Genomic DNA, 22,754 nt, shown 5'->3' on the forward strand with positions numbered 1-22,754 from the left:
ACACTGAGGATCAAACATACCTGTAGTAGCCCAGAAATAAGCTGTCTTATAGGCAGTTCCATTTTGCTGGCCATTGGGAAAAGAGGGCAAGGACTTTGATGATCTGTGGGCAAAATCAAACTGTCAGGATACCGTGTCTTAAGCTGTTTTGCTCAATCCAGGTCACTCAACCTGAAGATATGACAGATTTTATAGCACTGTCATCTCATATAGAATCTGTTATCATTGTTGTTAGATAAATATAAACTTTTGAAGATACCTTTGAAAATACATTTTTGCTAGGTAGGCCCAGACATTAGCCCATCACTACCATATAAAATGTCCTGCACATGTATTTTTAGAATCAGGGGTCACATTATTCTCCTCTCCAGCCCCTCACTAAAATATAACCTTAACAACAAATCATATTTACTTTTAAACACTCTGGTATGTAACCATGTCAACTAGATACACATTAGTCCAACTAATATAAGGAATTTTTCCCCTCAATGATTTCTCCTTCCAAAGGTGCCCAGTAGAAATAAAAATGAGATTTTGTTTGTTTGTTTGAAATATGTTTTCCTCCTGGGACCCATGCAAGGGTGGTGGGCAGCTGACATCAGCTCCTGTTCCCACTGAGGGAGGAGCATCTCAGGCCGAGAGGATCTGCCCTTCTTCCTCCCAGAATGAAGATCCCTTCAAGACTTATTCTTGTGCTGGGAGCTCTCTCTGCATCCTTGTCACGTAGAGGCTTTCACTTATTTTCTCTCCCTTCCACATTCATAAGTTTATTGTCTGACCTGGGCAGTCATCTTTCCTCTCCAGCATTCTGAAGAAAGGAGTAAGAAGTGGTTGGTGTGGGCACCAGTGCACATTGTTGTTCTAAAACTCACTGTTAAAAATACCTGAGCAAGAAGTTTGCCATATACAGTAGCCCCCCCAAAATGCTTTTTAAATGAAGGGGAAAAGCCCTGAAGTTTTGCTGCGGTCATCCCCCAAAGCCAGAATGGCATCTTCTCCAAGTGAGAATGAGGGAATCCACTTCTTCATCCTGAATGCAAATAGGAGTATATACTGAACTTAACAGGAGTAACTGCTCTCATGGATGGAGTACTTTCTCTGTGTCAGGTACCGTGCTATGCACTTTGCTTACTTTCCACACTGTAGATGTTTTCATTTTTACTTTGTTTTTAATGAGATTCTCCATCATATAATCCCTGCTGTCTTGGACTCAACGGGCAGGTAACTCGGACAATAACATACAAAGAGCATCCTCTTACACGTAATAGGCACTCAATAATTATCTGCTGAAGAAACAAATAAACGGATGGAGGGACTGAATTAAGTCTATTCTTGAAAAATAAATTCTGTCTTTCTGAACGCAGCCCCCAAACTTTGCCATTCATATTTCTCAGGGACATCACATTTAACTGAAGCCTTGATCCATGCACTGGTAAGTAGCTTTTATATCAAGTTTCTATTTTTAGAGATCCTCTTTCCACAAGTAGAAATGACATAAACCAAGATCATCTCCTTAGTTTATTTTTTTCTAGAGTCCTTAGCATGCTACATTAACCTCACAAAGCTTAATCTTGTGTTCATTTCACAATACATTTCATGCAGTTCACAGCTGTGATTGGCTTTACATTGACATTACACGTTTCGATTCAGCCATGTGAAAAGAATAATTCTTAATGGAGTTTGTCTCTGAAAACTGTCCAAGCTTAAATAAGCATGTGAGCAGTTCACTCTATTAAGTGCAGTCTCTCTTTAAAATGCAAGGATTTTTAGCATAGGAGTATAAGGTCCCTGTTTATAGTCCGTTTGCAACCGAACCACTGCCTTTAGGTTTCACATATCCTAAGGAATCCTCTTTTACAAAATTTCATTCAAGGGGTTTCTCTGGTGACGCAGTGGTTGAGAGTCCGCCTGCCGATGCAGGGGACACCGGTTCGTGCCCCGGTCCGGGAAGATCCCACATGCCGCGGAGCGGCTGGGCCCGTGAGCCATGGTCGCTGAGCCTGCGCGTCCACAGCCTGTGCTCCGCAACGGGAGAGGCCCGTGTACCGCAAAAAAAAAAAAAAAAATTTCATTCAAGTATACTATTTTATTGAACATTCCAGGCTGAGTTTAGGGGCAAGGCTGACCTTCAGCTCTACATCCCCAAATAAATCTTCCATGGGCCCCAGGCTTTCCCAAGACTATTCTCTTTTACAACGAACATTCAGCACTAAAGCCACAGAGCAGAGCTATTTGGCATTTTCCAGTGAAGTGCAAGAAATTAAATAAGTTATGTTTTTATTGCTAAGGTATAGAATCAAGCACAGTCACTTTGTGAAACAGAAGGAAAAGGTATACACAGGATGTGGCCTCTCCTCAAGGGGGGGCCAGGGTTCAAATGCACAGACAATGTCACCTGGTCACCACCCATCGGGTAGCACTTTAAGATGAAGTGTTGAGTATTCTAGAGTCTGAGGAGTCAGACCTCTCATCATAGTCGTCCTCAGCGTAAATGGACTGCTTTGACACGATGGGACACCCATCGTCAGGGATGGGTATCCGAGGGTCTTCGGGGACGCGGGCGGGGAGGACAGGTGAGCTTCTGAAGACGCTTGTAGAGTTAGTGGGGAAAGGGCTGACGTACTGGGACCTCAGCTGGTACTGTTGCTGCAACGTCATGGTGTTCCACAGGGTGACATCGTTGGGAAGAAAGGGGCTCGACTGGTTTCTCGCCAAAGTATTCCTCAGCATCAGAGGGTACCGGGGGGGCTGGGGGAACGGGTGCTGCAGGGGCACGGCCAGGGGGTTGGGGACCACGTTACTGGAGTCGGCGGAAAACCTCAACGTGTCTGGGACTCTGAAGGCCGAGCCCACGGACCATTTGGAAGAGGAGATGGGGTAGGAGCTCAAGGTGTGTTCAAAGATGTGCCCGCTGGAGGGCAGCACCAGGCCCTCGGGCTCTGCCGCAGTTCGGTCCGCGGCCAAGCTGGAGGTGCGGCTGGAGAGCAGGACCTCCACGGCGCTCACCAGGTCGCCCCCGCAGCCCTTCAGGATCAGCTCCAGCACCGTGGGCTTCTGGTTGGGGAATATTTTTTTTAACACTTCCAGGGGCGGTCTGTTGGCTTTCAAGCTGAAGGGCAGAGACACGGTCCCCGAGGGGCCCTCGATCAGGAGGTGATTCTGCTCCCCGGGGTACTTGGGGCTGTCGGGTCGGCTCTCGGAGCTGCCTCCGTTCTTCTGGACCGCATACCCCCCTTCGTCCACCGACACTATCTCGGGGCTCTCTGGCGTGAAGCAGCCCTTACTTTTGGCCACGTCCGGGGAGCTCCTCTGGTCCGTATCTTTGTCACTGAAGGTCTCAGCGGTGTCCGCTGTGCTGCTGTCCCCGAGTCGTTCTTCAGTCAAATCTGAAAAGCAGGGAACAGCTGGGTTAACCCTTTCCTGGTGTGTGTAAAGGGGAACAGATGTGCTCAGGAGAGGGCCCTACATGGGCTTTCTGCAAGGGGAACTGCTTCCTTGTGGGTTATAACATACTGCAAGCCTTAAAAATATCCAGTGTGTCACTGGCAAATGGGGAAAAAATACCTGAAAATAAAGATCTAGAAATCGGAGTGATTTCTCAGAATGGTGTGTGCAGGGAAGCTTGCCTTCAACACAGAATGGAAACACGATACCTACAACCACAGATGTGGCTGTCTAGCGCTAACAATCTAAATAGGGGCCAGGCTGGGGATAAACACCATCCAGGGAAGAACAGGAAAATGAACCCAGGCTTGTCTTCTGGTCCCTCTTCTGCAAATGAGGTGGCCGGTGTCATTCAAGGACATTAACAGCCGGTGCACGACGCATATACCGTCGTATGTGGGAAATTTTAATATTTTAAATCCATTTTCCCATAGGCAGATTTTGTGTCAAATGTCCTGTGAACTAGTCGTCAGTATGTTTCATCAGGACACCATGTACAATAACTAGTCGATATGATTGCCAAAGTGAAACAGGCAGCCTCTATACATTGAAATTTTTCTTAAAAGCCCACTCAAGGTCCTGGCAGACTTGGTTGCCTATAATCCACACTACAGGGTAAGCAAAACCAGCTGTGAAATCTGGACGTGGGACAGGCTACAGAGAGAAAGAAGGAAATGGCTGGAGAAGGCTTGTGAAACTGCCAGGGAGCAAGATCCACCAGTGAAGCAGTGCGTCCATAACTCCAGGACCTGGGCTGCAAGAAGCAGACAGGTTTTCGTGAACTGTTTCATTAGTAAAGTTCATGGAGAGAACTTCAAGATACCTTCCTGAACTATATTAAAAGAAGAGAGAAACCAAACAAAACAAAAAGCTTCCCAAATAAAGCAGAGATTTGCCGTGAAGTAAACCAGTTGCAAATTTAACATTTTGACTTAAGACATCACACCCCCACAAGGGCTAGTATTACGGTGCTAAACAGGCAGGAAGGAAGGAAGGAAGGAAGGAAGGAAGGAAGGAAGGAAGGAAGGAGTAAGTAAGTAAGATTGGTCTGCTTGCAGAAGTAGGTTTTAAGAGATCTTAATAATAAAGAAACATATTCTTTATTAACAAGCTATATGCGAGTGGATTTTTATCCACTGCCCTGCCTGAATAGCCTCATTGTCGCCTTCTCAGTGGGCACACTTGATTATGTGTAGATAGCCAGCTGGTGAAATTTCATCAAAGCAGCTTCTAAAATCCATCTCCTCCTATTTGTTGTTGTTTTTCATTTTAAAACGCTTAAACAGGGACTTCCCTGGTGGCGCAGTGGTTAAGAATCCACCTGCCAATGCAGGGGACCTGAGTTCGATCCCTGGTCCGGGAAGATCCCACGCGCTGTGGAACAACTAAGCCCGTGCGCCACAACCATTGAGCCTGCGCTCTGGAGCCCGTGAACCACAACTACTGAAGCCTGCGTGCCTAGAGCCCGTGCTCCGCAACAAGAGAAGCCTCCGCAATGAGAAGCCTGCGCACCGCAATGAAGAGTAGCCCCCGCTCGCCGCAACCAGAGAAAGCCCGCGCGCAGCAACAAAGACCCAACGCAGCCAGAAATAAAGAAAATTAATTTATTTTTAAAAGTAAATAAAAAGCCTTAAACAAAGGCCCATTTATGAGCATTCTTCTAATATGGGATGTACCTTAATTATAATTGAAAAACAAAACTTTGATTCTTCACAAAGCAATAAATATGTCCTAGGCATAAATAAATACTTTAAGAAATTCTTAAACTGTATCAGTGAAACTTTCAATTATAAATCTGATACAAATTCGTAGTTGTCCCAAATTTGCATTTTATTTACACTGCTTCTTTTTTCCGGTACAAAATATCAAGTGTCCACGTGGGGATCATTTGCAGCCCACACACATGAAGCCATTTCTGCTTTCTGTAACAACTCTGGGATATGCACAAAACACCTATTTTTGCAAGAGAAATTTGACATATCCTCTCCTGCAACTTCCTAGGACTGGAATCCCAGTTTTCACCCCCTGGGTTAATGTGGTATTTGTCCTTGATCCCAACGAGAAAAACAGCAACAGAAAAGCTTCCATATCTTCATATTCTAATCAGCTAGACCTGCCTACATTTTCCTGACTCAGGACCCCACGCCTACCTCTTGGTGTTACGCTATCGTTAAACACTTGACAGTAAGCAGATGGTGACAGTATGCTAACTCAGCACTGAACTCAACATACAATTGGATCTTGGCCCCTGCTCAGCGGAGCTTGGGAAAACAAGTCAAATACTCTCCTGGGGAAAATATGGACATAAAATAATGTTTTCAATACTGTGCTCCTCTAAACAGTTTTCTTATTTCTTTTGCTTTCATTATCTATTATTGTCAGCATCAAGTACTTGTATTGCTGTAACCTGCAAGCCACTGAGGAAAACAGAATAAAGGGTGGAAAATACCAGGATGTATAAGACTGGCCCCTAACTTGTGGAATTTATTACCAAGTTGGGGAAATAAGACGCATGTGCAAGGGGGAAAGCAAACACAACCAGGCAGAATTTGCTAAGCAGCAAATCTGCACACATGGAACACGAATGTTCATAGCAGCATTATCCACAAGAGCCAAAGAGTGGAAGCAACCAAGTGTCCATCAAAGATGGATGACAGGGGCTTCCCTGGTGGCGCAGTGGTTGAGAGTCCGCCTGCCGATGCAGGGGACACGGGTTCGTGCCCCGGTCCGGGAAGATCCCACATGCCGCGGAGCGGCTGGGCCTGTGAGCCATGGCCGCTGGGCCTGCGCATCTGGAGCCTGTGCTCCGCAACAGGAGAGGCCACACAGTGAGAGGCCCACATACCACCAAAAAAAAAAAAAAAAAAAAAAAAAAATGATGGATGAATGGATAAACAACATGTGGTCCATTCATATAATGGAATATTATTCAGCCTCAAAAAGGAATGAAATTCTCACACATGCTACAATGTGGATGAATCATGCTAAGTGAAGTAAGGCAGACACAAAAGGACAAATATCTACGATTCCACTTATATAACGTACCTAGAATAGGCAAACTCATAGTGACAGAAAGTAAAATGGTATTCCCAGGGGCTAGGGCAGGGGGTAAGGGGGACTCACTGTCTAATGGGTACTGAGTTTCAGTTAGGGATGATGGAAAAGTTCTGAAAATGGAAAGTGGTGATGGCCACACAACATTATGAAAATACTTAAAGCCACTACATTGTGTCCCTAAAAAAAGGTTAAAATAGTAAATTTTGTTATGTATATTTTACCACAATGAAAAAGTGAAAGAAATATGATACACAGTGTCATAGCAATACAGGAGATGGTGGGTTGTTGGGTTTTTTTTTTAAAGCAAGGAACAACTGGTTCTTCTAGGAAACAAAAACGTATGTAAATACAGCTAAAAAGCTCTGATTGTGATATTTTTAAAAGAAATGTGTGAACCTAAAAATACCTTCCCACTTTAAAAGGTAACTTTTCCCCACTCTGGATGAGCTGCAAACACCGAAGACATTTGGGGAAAATGCTTCGAGCTCTATTACCAAGCTTAGTCTTCCACAGAATGCTTTAGACGCCAGAAGAAAGTGACTCAAAGGGCAGAAGTTTAGCCAAAAGGGAACTAAGAAATGATGTTCTGGCTAATCTGACGTATCTAACATTATGAAAATGTAGTATTTTTTTCAAGATGGTAAAGGACATACTGTCCCAATCAACTGGATATTGGACGGCAGGACTCTAAATCAGGCAATACAAAATTTAACTTTGGAAGCTAGTTTCCGGATCTGCAGAGCAGGCCACAGTAGAATCCTCTATGATTGGCAGCTTGTTTACCAATTGTGAACCCCTAGACTGCATGAGGCCTCTTTCATATTTTCTTGTGCTACCCTTTGCACCTGCCACTGTGACATCCCCGGTGCAGCAAGAGCTCCTGGTGACTTCTCAGAGAGTGTGGTGGATTGTGCTGATTCACCCACACTTTCTCTCTGAAGATTTCTGGGCTGATCAGCCTCTCCAAAGGGGTGGGCAGGCTACGGCCAAAAAGTGAGAAAATCTAACCGGATGTCACAGGAATCAAATCTACAAATTCAGAACATTCCAACCAACTGAGCTCAGCACTGTTTATACTGTACTCAAAGGGGAGACGGAAGCCATTGAATGAAGCAGTGAGTGGGACACACCCGTGGTGCCCACACACCTGAGCAACGCATAACGTCCTGCTAAGGGGTGCCAGGTAAGCAGGCACCCAGACAACATCCAAGACTGTTGGGGATACAGAACCGGGCAAGGGAAGACTAGCCTCTCACCTTGTACCAAGAATAACTCCTTACCCAGCGATAATTTCTAAAGGTCGGAACATACGAGCCCTGCAAATTTACGGTGTCAAGTACTGGTTGTGTTGTTGTGCCTAAACTAGAAGTATTGTAAATTACTGTCATAAATACAGACTTTCACAAGTAATTATAGAGGGTGAGTTTTGGGCCCAGTGATAAAGCGTAATTTAACAACGGGTGTTTCTTTACATCTGTAGATTTTTCCCTAAATGAACTTTACAAATTGTTCCGGTTGGTTTAAAACACAAAGGCCTTTCCAGATATAGAAATGTGAAACTGCCCAGTATCAAAATGAAAAAGGAAAGGAAATACTCCCCAAATGTTTTACCCTCTTTCTCCTTGAAACGGACACCCTAATTCCTAGAACATTAAAGAGTAAGAATATATTTCAGTGGATAATATTTTTACTCCTAGTATATAGGTGCCAAAAGCCAAAAGCTACTACACTAAAAGTAGAAAGAAATCACTCTCATCTGATATTACAAACCAGTTACTGAAAGTGATATAATCTTCTATGTTTCAGGCTAAACATCTAGACATCTAAAAAATCTTACCAAATGTTCACTCTTCAATTTCATATTTCTCACGATGTAGAAACACTCACAGCCATCCCTGAAATAAACTCTTCACAAGGGTAAAGATTTTTTTTTTTGAAAAAGTAGATGCTCCATTGAGAAGGACACTGTTGCTATGGAAAACAATGCTCCAACTTCACCATATAGCTCTGCCATGAGATAGCTACAAGACTTTAAGGAGAGAGAATGAACGCCCACAGAAAAGTGACTTCCAATCTAAAATTACAGTTTGCAAATTTTAACTTTCTTCAGTGGATTTTTTTTCATATGAAAGTGCAGTTAAAAAAAAAAGTCCTAAGTATTTATTTGAAAGATGTTGAGGAAGCCTGCCACATATGCAAAACATTCTGCTCATGACACGAAGATGAGTATCTTCCTCACTTAGGCGTGGGGGTCTTATCCATTCTTTCTATCTACGAAAATAAAATAGAGCATACATCCAGAATAAAACCACGAAAGCACTGGCATAAAGAGCGCTGCTTCCTAGTGCAAAAGTCACTGGACTTTTTTGTTTCCTTTTGAAATCACGTCACGCATTTTCAAACATGGACTGTCACGCCCTCATCTGTTCACTTGAGCTTTGGGGAACATACCTCTCAATAACTGTTCCCTGATGGGTCGTTTTCAAAGCACACAAATCTTATAGCAATGGCCAGGAAGAGCCCCAGCTGGATGGGGCTTCCAGAAAAGACTCCTGCCCAGTCAGAATTCAAACAGGAGACACGCTTTTTACATTTTCTGTTATCCTTATCTCCCACTAGAAATGCTGAATCATAAAAAAGTGAATGGGTGAAAACCCAACATACAGCAGGGAATGAACGTCAGTCTAAAATCTTCCCTTTTCTTCCGGGGGCTGAGGGGTGGGACCTTATGAAAACTAAAAATACATAGTCATGTTTGCTTTTTTAAAATCATTAATGACACTGGCTTAATAACATATGAAGAAATCAAGATGATTCCTGGGGACCAATATTTTGGCGGACATTGATATAGAAAGGGCTAGACTTAAGGAAGTGTGGATTGCAACTGTGGACTTTGTAAGTCCTGCAACAATTTAGTTTTGACCTCTTTCTTGACTCTGAAAGGAGCACTTTTCAAGAAGCAGGAGGGAAATTACCTATAAATCTACAAGTGTGTTTGTAGTTATAAAAATGCAACTGGCTACTTATTCGTCCACCTATTTAACGAATCATTAAATCTTTCACTATGTGCCCAGGCACTGTGCTAGGTAAGATTACACAGAGATGATCAAAGCATTTGCCTCTTGGCTACTGAGAGGCTTACAGTTTACTAAAGGATATTTTGCAAAAATTCCAAGTTATGTGTGCAGTGAGTTGTATTTTATATTGAAACACAGCAAGTAACCCAAAGGCCAGCAGCTGGGCAGACTGCTGTATTCATGGGAGGGAATGTTGCTGTAAACATTCACATATAAAGACTATGAGTGGAACATTTACGGAACGAAACAAGTGATACTTAGTGGGCGGAAACAAGCAGAACACTGATCCCACCTTTGTAAAATTTAAGTCTGCCCAGTCACTGCAATCAAAAGAGATGAGAGATTCGGTAGAAAACCGATGTTCTGAATGTTAAGTTTTCCATAATATTGTTACTCAGTAGTTGATTGTGCTTATTTTTATAGCTGTTTAACTGTATAATAAAATGCAAAACAAAACCCACTCCTAGTTATGTTTTAGTTTCCCCTAGTTTCTTCAGAGAACAGTAGTTTGCAGTGACTCACTAAAGCCACGGGGGACTCCTGGAAGTGATGTGACAGGATCCCAAGGTGATGGGCCCCGCGATGACCAATGTTCCACCACTCAGGCCCCAACCTCTGCCACCAGCGCCCATGTAAACCCCGGTGCAAGGCCCACTGTGCCACCAGAGTCACATCACACTAGACATGGGGGTCCAGGGACCCGAGTGACTAATGGCTGAGGGGCCGCAACAGGTTAAAAAGCTGAAGAAAGGAGGGAAGCTGGAGAAACGGAAGAGGCAAGGAAAGGGAAAGGAGAGGCAGGCAGGCACGTAGGTGTTCACTGGGTTCTGCCTGCCTTCCCGTCAGGAAAACGTCCAACATTTCCAGAAAGGGGCTCCAAGTCTTCCGGGGACGTTGATTTATGAAGATTCACTCCCTTTCCCTCTGTAAAGCTGTTAGCTGAGAGCGCTGACTCGCTGCAGCAAAGAATTTCTCATCAATGCTCTTTGATTGTATTTCGCAAACAAAATGCCTGTTGCTTGGTAACATTTCACTTGAGCCTGACCTTCCCCGAAAGTTATTGCTATCAGATTCGATTTACACTGTCCTCCTGTGATTACTGTAATCTGTTAAATCCGGGAGTTCATCCATCACGGAAAAGAGGAGTTGGTTGTGTAAATCGAGAGCACGGCTATCCCGCCAGATTTATAACCCAGAGGGGTGTGTTAGGTGGGGGGAGGTTCTGTCCTGGATGGCAGTGGAACTCTGTGGTTCCCAGACGTGGAAAACGCTCCCGTTTTCCTGTCCACCCTGTGCTCAGATCCACAAGATGGACACCAGCGCCTCTCCGAGCCGGCCGGGGGGGCAGCTCGGGCTCCACAGGGAGAAAGAGGCTGGGAGACCCGCCAGAGCTACGCCCACCCCGAGGGGCGCCCCCGAGGACTTTAGGGCTGGGCCCGCCCCGGAGGCCTAGGGTTGCCAGATAAAATAGCAGGATGCCCAGTTAAACCTGCACTTAGCAAAAATCACAATGTTTCAGTACAAGTGTGCCCCATACAATATTTGATATCCCTTTTTTGTGTTTATTTGCAGGCTTTTTGCTAAATCGGGCAACCAACCGAACAGGCGGGGTCTAACCCAGCCCACGGGGCTGAGCGCGAGTGGAAGGTGCCGCCGCAGCGGCGGTGCCGCGAGGATTGGGTGCAAGAGAACAGTGGTCCAGGGCGGCCGCAGGGGAGCCGCGAGCGCGCTGCTGCCACCGCACGGGCCTCTCCCGGCGTCCCATCCATCCCTGACCCGGCCCGGGGTCCCTGAGCCGCCGCCCCGCACTTCCACTCGCTGCGCTCTCGGCTGCTCCGGGACCCAAGAAGCCGGTCCGTAACTCGGCAACTCGCTGGGCGCCGGTGGGAAAGGCCCGGAGCCGTGAGCAGCCCTGAGTCCGCCCTCCAGAGCCAGACGTGGGTAAGGTTTAGGAGAAGACCAGTGCGGTCTCGCTTCTTCCTTTTCGTTTGGTTGGTTTTTGCTTTTTAAAATGCAACTCTGAGTCAGGCCCCTCGGCCCAAATCAAGGCGTCTGAAATACCCAGACCCTGTTTTAAATTCGTAGCTACCCTTCACGAGTGACTCTGAGGTCTCTCCCACTTTTCCTTTGCTTCAGCCCCTAGCCGTGGAGAATTTCCCATCCTGGCCTGGACCGGTGTTCTGGCAACATTCATCCATGCAGGTGCGTGTCTCTTTTTTTAAAAAATTAAAGTAAAATTTAAAACTAGGAAGCTGACCAGACAGGACCTAATCAAGCTGGAGCTGAAAAGCCCAGAGCAAGCATAAAGATGCTAGGAGGTGCCGGACAGGAGGTCAAATCAAATAAAGGCAGTTTTCCAAAATCTCCCAACTTCCCTTCCTATAGGTCTCTTGTTCTCTCCATTTCAGGAGAAATAAACAAGAAAGGAGACCCTAATTTCCTAGTTAATCCTGCTCTCTTACTCCTAATCAAATAGGATGTTTTAGATTTCTTTTCCTTTAAGAAATTTTTTAACAATTTGTTTACGTATTTATTTGATGGCAGATGTAAACCTAGGAAGAATCTGTAGCCACAGCCCTTTCCTCTGGCAGCCTGAGGAGACCCAGGCCATTCTGCTGGAGCAAGGGTAGGGTGTGGGGGAGGAAGCCAAACAGAGGAATGTAACTTCAGCCTCTCACCTTGGTCGTGACCCCTAACTTTCCTCAGCTCTACAGCCCAGGCCCTGAAAGGCTGGCTTGGCTGGTTGAGGCTGCTGACTCAGATACTCTAAGAGCTGAAAGGTGTTCAAGCTTCCCAAGGTATTTTCCTGACAGAAAGGAGGGGGGAGTGAAGAGGAAATGAAAGAGAAACGCATCAATAGGATAGATTTAAAGGAGCTTAGACTATAATTTGGGGCTCAATCAAAATCTAGTAATTCCAGGCCAGTCGTAGATGATAATCTAGGAGCAGGGGAAATGTACACCCAAAACGAAAAAAAAAAAAAAAAAAAAGCTTTAATCCATTGCTAGAAGTAATAACCTGAGAATATGAAAATTCTCCTTACAACCACCTCCACATTAAAAGGGATGTTAAACATGATACACCGTTAGATAAAACAATCTCTGTTCATTTAAAGAATTGGAAGCAGAATTTGGGAAAGAAATTTCTTCCACCTACAAAACTGAGTCTTGGTATTAATGTGGCTCCCTGAACTGGGTGTTTTTTTCCCCAGCGGTGCCCAGCAAACACTCCCTTCTCTAGGGCGTGTACTTTTCACAAGGATTTCTGGAGAGGGGGAAAGACTCTGTGTGTTTGTGCACTTGCATTTGGAGCCAACAAAAAAAGCAAATGTCTCCACAGCTATGTACTAAAGAGACCAACCATGTTTTTGACACTGAAATCACAAAGAAACAAATCTCCATAAATCACCAGGAGATATTTAGAGATTCCTAATGGTCTGTGAACTTACTGTACATGTAACTTACTACCATTCAAACAGAGCTTCATTTACTTCTCTACACAGTGAGCTACTTGCCCAGGACCATATCTGACAAGCTTCTCAATATGCATGGTATGTTACATACAAATGCATCATAAGAACAACTGCCAAAAAAGGAAAAATCCATACAGTCCCATTCAGGCAGTTTTCCCTAACTTAAAACCCAAATGGGCTTTCTCTGTACAAAGCATTGCATAGAACCGATCCACTTGTATACTTGCCTTCCTAATGGAAAACAATTATCTATTCCTTTCCTGCCCTCTCTCGCCATCATCGGATTGGTGACTGGCTTTTTGTTGGTGTTGAATGGAATTATGGGGCCCGAACCAATTGAAAGCAGAAAACAAAAGTTACATAATAAATGTGCAAGGTATGCATTAGGACCTGAGCATTTGATCCCTGATAGTTTAGGCCCCCAAAGCCATCACTCTGACCTTTTCTAGTGGTAAATCCTATTCTCCTTTGTAATTACTTGTTTTCATTTTGAAAGGCTCAGGTCATCCCAGAACACTTAGTTCTGAGTAAAAGAGAGAGCACCAGGTCTGGTTTGTCCAGTTGCCGTCTCCCTCTCCTATTCTCCCCAAGCATGTATCCTTCTGCTACCGAGGCTGCTGCTTGGCCTTTCTGCCTGCCCCTCCCTCCCCGCCTCCCAGGGTTATTTTTGGTTTTGTGACTCTATAGAAAGCATGAACTCCGGCTATCCCAAAGAATGGTTAGAACAGCACACAATGTGAAAGGAATCCCCTCTTGGACAGGGACCCCCAGAACCCAAAGCACTATTACACGGGTGCTGCTTGGGCAGGTGGCCACTGCAAGATGCTACCACTGTCACAAACTCAAAACTCCCGACCTAGTGTTGGGGGAAATGGAGACACAGAAACCGGAAATGGAAAGGTTAAGGAAAGTTACTGGCATGGAGAACTGAGACAAAACTCTCCTAGTTACCTGCTCTAACTTAAAGGAGAAAAACAAAAAGAATGTCCTTTCCCCACCCCCCTCCTATTCCTCTGTGACAAACCTATAAGTATGAAGAGATCACACTGACAAAAGAGAGTCAACTGGGAGTGGGCGGACATTACTCAGAGAAATGCTTATATTCTACCTTGGATTAAACATCCACAAAATCCATGTTCAGTAAACTCACTTCTGTCCTTAAAATACCCAGTTCTGCTCTTCCCATAAGATGTTCTCAGAGCTTCAGGTCTGGAGAGCATAATGGAGCAACAGGGCAGCAGGACTGCACCTGCCAGGCTGCCTACCAACTCACCCTAAATGTTTCCCTGGCTCCGTACAGCAGTGCAGTGCTGCTGAAAGCCTCTCTCCAAGAGCCAGAGGTACAGTCTTTTTCGGGGTGGGGGGAGACTGGGGGTAGGCGGAAGCTCTACCATTAGTTCTGCCCACAGAAGGGCTTTGGGCCTTCCAGGGCCTTCCATCTCTGAATTCCAGCATACCCCTCAACCCCCTCGCTTCCTTTGTACATCTGCCCCAGTGAAAGGGAAAGACCAAACACCTGTCCACAGAATTCTACGAGCTTAAAATCAAAGGAGCACTCGGGCTGGGCAGGATGGTAAACTAGACATTCTCCAGGAGGAAAGGCTCCACTGGGGTTTGCAAGGCTTTGGAGGCCTGAAGGAGGGAACCTGATGGAGAGGTGAGGGGAGGAATCTGCCCACCTCCAGGGCTCAGAGCAGACCCATGCTCTCTAAAGCACAGCAGAGGAGGAGAGGGGAGAGGAGAGGAGAGGACAGGAGGAGGCCCAGGCCCACCTAGAACTGGGGAAAGGACTCTCCAGGGCTGGCCTTCCTCACTGTAGGTCGTTTTGTTTGTTTCTTTAAGACCACGGTGACTGCTGAGGGCTGCCTGCGGAATGCTGTTAAAGGACCTGAGCAATTCTGCAAAAGGAGTTGGTTGACTCTGGGCGCACTAGATTCTGAGTCCCCGCTATCAGTGTGGTGGCCTTTCTGGCCCTTGTTTACTACTGCTTCTAAATAGGCCTTCTTTCAACAGACTGCAAGAGGCTGGAGGCCACAGTAGGCTACTTGAAAGGCTTCGGGTTCGCTCAAATTCCCCGGGGGCCGAGAAAAACACCCAGAGTCATCCAAGCCTTGGGCCTTGGCTCCTTCCTTGCACCTACCCATCCCAACCTGCAAATGCGAGGCCCTCTAAAGCCTGCGGCAAGAAAGCCTGGCCGCACGGTGGTGTGTGCCCACGCGGATTTTAATTTGGTCCTGCCTCGACCTCTTTATTTACCCGTCCCCCTTTAACCTGGGGAAGGCAATTGGCGAGCCCGAGGCGCCTTTCCCGTGGGCGCCTGGGTTCACCTCCTGCCTCGCCGGGTCCAGACCGAAGATCGCTTCTGCCGAGAGAGTAAGGACCGGCTCGGCTGGAGTTGGGGCGGAAGGCCGGGCCATCTTCCCAAAAATTCGCCTCTGAGCCCCCCAGCCAAAGCAGCAATAGCCGCTTGGAAGTGTTTTCGCCCACGCGCAGGGCCCAGTCCGGCCCCGCAGCTGCTCTTACCTGGCTTGGCGAGCTGCGCCTGCAGCGCCCCAGGCTGGGGCTCCGCGGCCCAGCGCAGCGCGGCGGCAGCAGCCAACTCCACAGCGGGGCGCGGCGGCGGCGGCGGTGCCTGAGACGGCTGCGAGGTCGGCAGCGGCGGGGCAGAGGTGGCGTCTCCCGGCGGCGGGGGTCCCGGCAGGGAGCGCAGCGAGTCGGGGATGAGGCTCTCGAGGCTCTCGTTGGCCTGCTGCCTGCGCAGCGCCACCTGCGCCGCCATGACCCGCTGCCGCTCGATGATAAGGATGCACTTCTCACAGGTGCAGTCTTTGAAGCGGCAGTAGCGTTTGTGGCCCTTGAGCCAGGACAGCACGCCGTGGTTGCGGCAGCGCGCGCACTTGGGCGTGCGCTGCAAGGGCGCCCGCGGCGGCTGCGACACGGGGCCGCCCATGTACAGGTAGGGAGAGCCGTAGCCGTTCATGCCCTGGGCTCCCGGAAGAGCTGGCGGGCTGGCGGCGAGAGCGCGTCAGGGGGCGCTGGACGACGGGTTGGGAGGCCCGCTCAGGGGCGGCCTCCGGGCGGCGCAGTCTTTGGTCCAGCAGTCCCCACGGCCGCGTGCGCTCCGGGATGGCCGGAGGGGCTGCAGCCGTGTTTACGGCTCCCGCGGCGCTCACAGCCTCAGCCTCCCGACTGGCGCCCCACCAATCTCACGCCGGTCGCGTCTCCGCCTGCCGCTGCTTTGGCCGGCACGTCCTCACTCGCCGAGGCGCTGCGGCGGCTGCCAGGGGCCGGCGAGAGCTCTGATTATGGTCTGAGCCAGCTCGTCTGCAGCTCCCGCGCGCGCAGGCCGGGCCCGGCACTTCCTCCGCCGCCCTCCCCCTACTCCTCCTCCCTCCCACCGCCACCCCCACCCCCACCCTCGAGGTCCAGGTCTCCTTGCACTCCCCACCCCACTCCACGCCTGCCTCCTTCCTTTCCGCTCGGGCCCTTCGAGTCCCTGCACTTCACCTTCCTTGCCATCCGCCGTCGGGCCACTCTCACGGGGGCGCTCAAGGCCCCCTCCTCCAAGCTCTCTGCGCTTCCCCTGCCCGCGGCGGGCGGGACTGCGGCGCTCCGGGACGCGGCGGTGCACGCGGGGCGGGGAAGGGAGGACCAGCGCGGGTGAGGGTGGAGGTGCCCTTCGCTCTCTTCCCTTCCCTCCAGGCCTGATTTGGCGGTACCGAGCCCAAGGCCGCTTTCATTCCCACCCTTGGCCACAGAAACACAGCTCCGCGAGAACCGGAGCCTACCAGAGCCCTGCGGGTGCACTCGGTTCCCGGAGTGAGCCGAGAGGGTTTTAAGTTGGGGGGAGCCAGGCCCCGCGGCCACTGGCGGGAGGGGTTGGGGGCAGGGCATTGGAGTTGGTTCGAGAAATGTTGGCTTTCTTTATTTCCTTTTGCAACATTTTTTTCTTTTGCTGCTGTAGAAAAAAATGATTGATTTTGAAAACCTGCTGGCCCAAGGATGACGACCCATTTTGCAGGCTATTTCAAAGGAAAAAACTGTCCTCTCTCTCTGGTGCAGAGTTTATTTCTCTACCCTCCTCCCCACGTTTTAATTTTAAAAAGTCTCTGTCCTGAAAAGCCGGGAAGCGCTCTTATGGGGGATTTGCTTAAGTATTGGGTCTATAAACTTTCAGAGAGCGGACGCAGGAATCACGCTAGCGCCCCCAAAGTTACCGCATATGATCTCCTCCCTGCCCAACGGCATTTGAGCGATAAACGGAGGTCTCGCGTGCCCCAATTCAAATGCCCACGGACTCAGCAATCTAGTTATGGAAAGGGATGGGGCCACACCCCCCCCCAGTGTCTTTGGGTAGGGGTGGGGGAGAGCCCTTGCACAAGATGACAGCATAAAACTTTGTTGAAACAGTTATTTGCGTGTTTCTAGACCCCTAAGAGTACCGATTTGGCCTAAGGCAGACTACCACCACAAATGCACGGAGTCTCTCCCGCAATGCAAGAAAACAAAAATAAAAAGCAGGTGGTTACAGCGACGCAGGGTAGCACAATGGCTCAGTGCGAAGGGGGGTAGAATGCAGTCCCGGAGCCGTCTGCCGGCAAGCTCCAGACAGCGCACTCTGAACTCAGCTCTTGGCGGTCTGGGCGAATCGAATGCGAAACCGGGGCGTATACGAGTTTGCTGCAATGGCCAACCGTTTGGCGGCACAGCTGCCCTTGTCCTCTCAGCTTTTCTCTGCACTGCCCTGGAAGCAAACAAGCAACCCGAAAACGTCCCACTGTGTTTGCTGTGAATTCAAGTAGCACCAGGAGTTCTAGCAGCCAACCCTCCGTTTAGAAGGGTGATTCCGGGAGAGGAGCAGGTTAAAAAGGGAACCTGCTTGTGTGTGTTTCCCTTGAAGCCCTTGACTGCCCCCCACCTCCCCCGTTTCAGACCTGCGGACCTGGTAGGGCACGATAAGGAAACCCTAGCCCGAGAGGGCTAACCCTGGGAGGCCTGCCTCCAAAGCTGCTTCGGGAACAGACCCCTTAGTCTTGCCCCTAACCCACCGCCTCATGGATCTCTCCACCCAAGCGTCAAGAAGAAAACAAGCCTTAAAAACACTACAACTGTAAGGAACTTCATAAACTCTCCAAACTGGAGGCCTAGGTGACCTGCAGCCCCGCGGGCCAGAGGCCCTGAAGTGGGGAGTTGACAGCGAGTCACTTCACTTGAGAGACCTAGAGGGCCTAGAAAGACACTGAATCTGGGAACTTTCGCGCTGAAATCTCCAGGTCTCTTGGGAATGCGGGGACCACAGACTGTTTTCAAAGCCAAATTTCTCCCGATTTTCTCCAAATGGTTAGGGAAACCGGGGAGTATAAGGAACTTGGGAGTAAAGAATTTTTTTAAAGGAAAGCAGCAGAGCTCTGCACCAGGTTTGGGGGATATTTCCACTACCAAGGCGACCCACTCTCCTCCCTCAGTCACCTAGCCACCCTATCCCTTTGCCACTCAAGCAGTCTTGCATTATTTGGTCCCAGGGCCCCGTTTCACTCCAGTGCACATTGGGGGCTGAGATCTAAATACTCATTTGATATAGCGCAATAATCCTTTTCTCATATTTGATGGGAATGTTTTCCATAACCCAGTATTTGACAACATCTCCCTATAGGGACAGGTTTGTATTTATGTTGGTAAAATGTCCCCTGCCTCAAAGTCTATTGTAACCCAACACCTGACAACCCAGAGTCCCATTTCTGTTTGCAGAAAGGGTTTATTCAAGCACATAATGGGATCCCAGCAGAAAGCCTTTCAGAACAAGGGGCTATGGTAAACTTCACCACATGAACTCCGTTTCCAGGGCTATTAAGCTTTTAATTGGAAAATAGCAGAGGAAATTTCAAGGTGACTATAACGTGTTAGCAGTTACTGCGGAGAAGAAAAGCCGGAGCGGGGATGAATGTAGAAAGCATATGGTCCGAATCACATTTAGGAGGAGCAGCCTGCTTCTACTAAGTCCCAGCGGCTTGTACACTTATGGGAAAAATCATCAAAGAAACTGGAAAGGGAGGGGGGAGGATTACAAGTAAGTGTAACCTCACTAGACCGGATCCACTCTCTCGTTCTGCTCTGGGTGGGGTGTGTGTGTCTATATGTGCACGTGTGTGTTCAAACCACAATTAACTGGATAGAATTGTGATAGGTATTAACAGCGAAAGGGTGAAAGATAGTGTGCATGTGTGGTTCTCTTTCTCTTGACGCACACACAATCTATATATGTACGTACGTATAAGTCGGAGTGCAGGTGCCGGTGCTGAGAAACCGAAGATGTCCTGACTGGACGCTCATGACCGCAATCAACACTTAATCAAAAGGACAGTTTCATATTGTCCCGGATGTATAATACATCAGGAAATTTTCTGCTTTGCTGGATTCTCATGGAGGGGAGGTCAAGGTTCCTATTCTGCTGTTTAAAACGCGACCACGGTGACACTGGAGGCCGGGGCATGCAGAAAGCCCTTTTATTTTACTTATTTTTTAGAAAGCCCTTTTAAAGCAGGAAAACGAGCTCCCTCTCCCCACGCATGAATTTTTCAGCTCTTACCCTGTGCGTGCCTCTTCGGCATCACTCATTGGCCAACTTCACATCGAAAGGGGGGAACAAATGTCTAGCGAGGCGCTGGGGCCACCAGGAATCGATTTTTTGGGGTGACAATAATGCCCTTCCACATTTGGGAGAGACTCGTGTGCACCCCCATGGCATCCCCGAAGCCGCCCTCTGGGGCTCAGGACAGAGGGTAGAGACCTTGCGACCGGGGAGTTACTGAACCTGCGTCTGGCGGCCGGGGGGACACAGCGGGTGTGAAGGAACATCCTGGACGGTCACGTCCCCACACCATTTTGGCATCGGGGCCGAGGCTTTTCGGAGCAAACGGGGCCTAAAACGGCCTTCAACCCCGGCGGCGCCCTGCAGACGCGGCTGCGCGGTCGTTCATATTCTAGAACTCTCGAGACCAGCAACAGCTCACCCTGGAGGTAGGCACTCCCACGGGTGCAGATTACTCAGACCTAGACTAGACACAAGGTCGCGCCCGCCCCCATCCTTTGCTGTGGCTGCACGGGTGTCGCTCCCGCACTGCAACATCTGAGGGGGCCCCTGAACGGCGACCTCCGCCCCGCGCTGTCGAAAGGAGGGACTGGGAAAGGGCGCCCTCGGAGCGCTCCCACTGGGCCAGGGCCGCGGGGCCCGCAAGCGCCCGGGGCTTCCTGGGCCGAGTCGCGCACACCCCGCCGGGCATGGGGGACTGGAGGCGGCGGTCAAGTCCCTACACGGTTTTAGAAGAGGGTCGCCTGAGCGGTCTGCAGACCCCGTCTACCTTCCGTGCCAAAGGAAAAAGTAAAACATGTACCCTCCGAGATGAAATGAGAGCAGCGCTGCCTTTAAAATAGTTTTAACGTAATCTTTCTCCTGTGACTTTAAAAACCAAAAAAGGCCGAGGAAATAATTTCAGGTAATTTAGAGAAACATTCTAGAAACAAGACAGTTTCTGTTCCCCAAAGTGTTTGCTCTGGGGGCGCTGGTGCAGTTCGCAGGACAAGCCCCCTTTCCGGAACTCTCTTCCGCCTCCCCGCTCCTCTGCAGTCCCGGAAAAAAGCTCTGCTGGGGAGAATGTGGGCGGAGGTGGGGACTTCCAAGGAAGAAGTCCCTTCTCGATTCGACGGGCCCGGGAATGAAGGCGGGAAACGGCCAGCGCTGCCCACACCCCAGGGAAAGTTGGGTGCGAACTCCTTGTACCGAGACCAGACCGGCAAGACAGTGACGCAGCAACGCCGAGGCGCTGCGCGGGCACTCTAAAGCACCCCACCCCGGGGAGCCAGGCCAAGACTCAGCTCACTACGCCCAAGCCAGAGCCTCCCGGGCGGGACGGCTTCCGGAGCAGTTAGGCCGCGCCCACTCTGCGCCCCCGCCCCCCAAGCCCTGCTCGACCCGCCCCTTCGCCCACGACCCGCCCCTTCGCCCACGACCCTCCCCAGCTGTCCGGACCGCAGCTTAGAGCTGCTGAGAAGTTTGCAGGCTGTTTTGCGGAGGGTGGGGGAAGGTACTCAACGAACAACTGGCTGACTAAAGGCCGTTCGCGTTTTTTGAGGGGTAGGGGGGAAAGGCATCTTCTAAAGGCGAGAATCAAGAGTGGCGACTGAGCTTACGGGCGGCCGGCGCGCAGCACAGGTCTCAGGCCTCCTCCGCGTGCGTATGCGCGGAGGGAGAAAGGAGGACGAGGCCCCGTGCAAGTTGCCGGAGCAAACCTCCCAAAGGGGCGGCGGCGGCGCGCAGGCAGGCAGTGGCGGCCCCAACCGGCGGGGCGGACGGGGCCAAGTCCGGGAGCCGAGGAAAATCCCCTGCCTTTCACGGGCTGCCCTCTGTATTTCTTTGTGACACGAAGCGCGTTCTGTAAAGCGCTTTTACCACCACTTGGTGCCAAGTGTCAGGTGCGGTGCAGTCTGTGTGCACGTGAAGCCAGTTCAGCAGTGCGGTTACCGTGAAGCGAGGGGCGGGAGCTCGATTTCTACACGTGGGCGAGAGTTTAATTTGCACGAGGTGCCCGGGAGACGCCAGTGCCGGCTCCCGCCCCTGCCCGGAATGGCGGTTCCCTGCGTGGGCTCTGGGGGGAAGCGAGTGTCACCAAGAGCGCCCTGGGCCCCGCAGGCGGCTTTCCCCGAGACCCTAGTTACGCAGCGCGGGGTCTGCAGCACACTAGTGGGGTGAAGGGGACACCCGAGTGAGCGCAGGTCCCGGGAGCCGCGTCCGCTGGAAGCGGGGAAAACTCGCCCTCACCCCAGCCACTGCGGGAGTCGCAGGCGGTCTTGGGGAGCTTCGTCTGCCCACAGCTCCAAGTCGCGTGGCGGAAGCTTGCCCGGAGTCCGGGAGAAGACCCGGCGAGCCCGCCTCGGTCTCTCGGCGCCGGAGCCACGGCGCCCGCAAGAGACGAGCACTGGGCGCCCGACACGCCCACACCTGCACACACTTGTGGTGCGCACTCCACATCGCACACACTGCGGGTGCCGCCCGCAGGGGCACGCGGCCTTGTTACAGGTGTCCGTTCAAAGGCGCAGAGCTGAGAAACTTATAGCCCCTCAAACGCGGGTGTTAACATTCAGCAGACAAGACTTGCTGTCTGTGCTCTTCCTTGTGTTCAGAATTTTAAGTTCCTTACGCAGTCCGCTTGGGCCTGGCCTGCCTGGCGCTCTCCTCCCTAGCGGTTAAGAATAAGCCTCCTGTTGGAAACCTGAGCGTCGCAGGGCCACTCCACCCCACCAGGCGCGGGAGGAAGACCGCAGGTCCCTCTTTAACGGAGCCATTCGGCGGAGAAGAGAGAAGCAGCCGAAGCTACCCTCAACTCCGCCTGGGCCCGTTGAGGTCCTGGGGTCTGTGTCCTCGCGCTGGGAGTAGCCCTTCTTGGGCAGAATCTTCGGTAAGAGTCCCCGCGCGGCGGGCGCCCGAATTCAGAACCAAACTCGGCGTCAGGAGAAGCAGTGGACCCTCGGGGCGTAGGAGGCCCACTAGACAAGACTGGTTCCCAGGGCTCCGACGGCCCAGAGTGGAGCTCCGGGCCGCAGTAGGAGGCCGGGAGGCGCAGGGCCTTCGAAACTGGAGCCCGGGCTCACCAGGGACCCAGGGGGTGCTCGGTCAGGGCTCTGAGAGCACACACGCGCGCTTTTCCGGG

General features: G+C 50.2%; 1 protein-coding gene across 1 annotated transcript; it reads right to left on the reverse strand.

Annotated features, from left to right (window-relative positions):
• Positions 1-979: 979 nt before the first annotated feature.
• On the reverse strand, positions 980-16,955 carry DMRT3 (doublesex and mab-3 related transcription factor 3). Its single transcript, XM_022573435.2, has 2 exons — positions 15,574-16,955; positions 980-3,386 (listed from the first exon to the last, which is right to left on the reverse strand). The coding sequence occupies exons 1-2, from the start codon at positions 16,028-16,030 to the stop codon at positions 2,422-2,424; spliced, it is 1,422 nt and encodes a 473-aa protein (XP_022429143.2). The 5' UTR covers positions 16,031-16,955; the 3' UTR covers positions 980-2,421.
• Between the last annotated feature and the right edge of the window lie 5,799 nt (positions 16,956-22,754).

This window comes from Delphinapterus leucas, chromosome 6 (assembly GCF_059928025.1).
Source record: "Delphinapterus leucas isolate spDelLeu-1000000601 "Yukka" chromosome 6, BTC_Dleu_Yukka2, whole genome shotgun sequence".
In the NCBI taxonomy this organism is placed as follows: Eukaryota; Metazoa; Chordata; class Mammalia; order Artiodactyla; family Monodontidae; genus Delphinapterus; species Delphinapterus leucas.

Coding starts and splice junctions, on each gene's coding strand:
- DMRT3 (XM_022573435.2), bottom strand. CDS start 16,030: ATGAACGGCTACGGCTCTCCCTACCTGTACATGGGCGGCCCCGTGTCG. Junction 3,387..15,573: donor GGCGCAGCTCGCCAAGCCAG/GTAAGAGCAGCT, acceptor CCTGCTTTTCAG/ATTTGACTGAAGAACGACTC.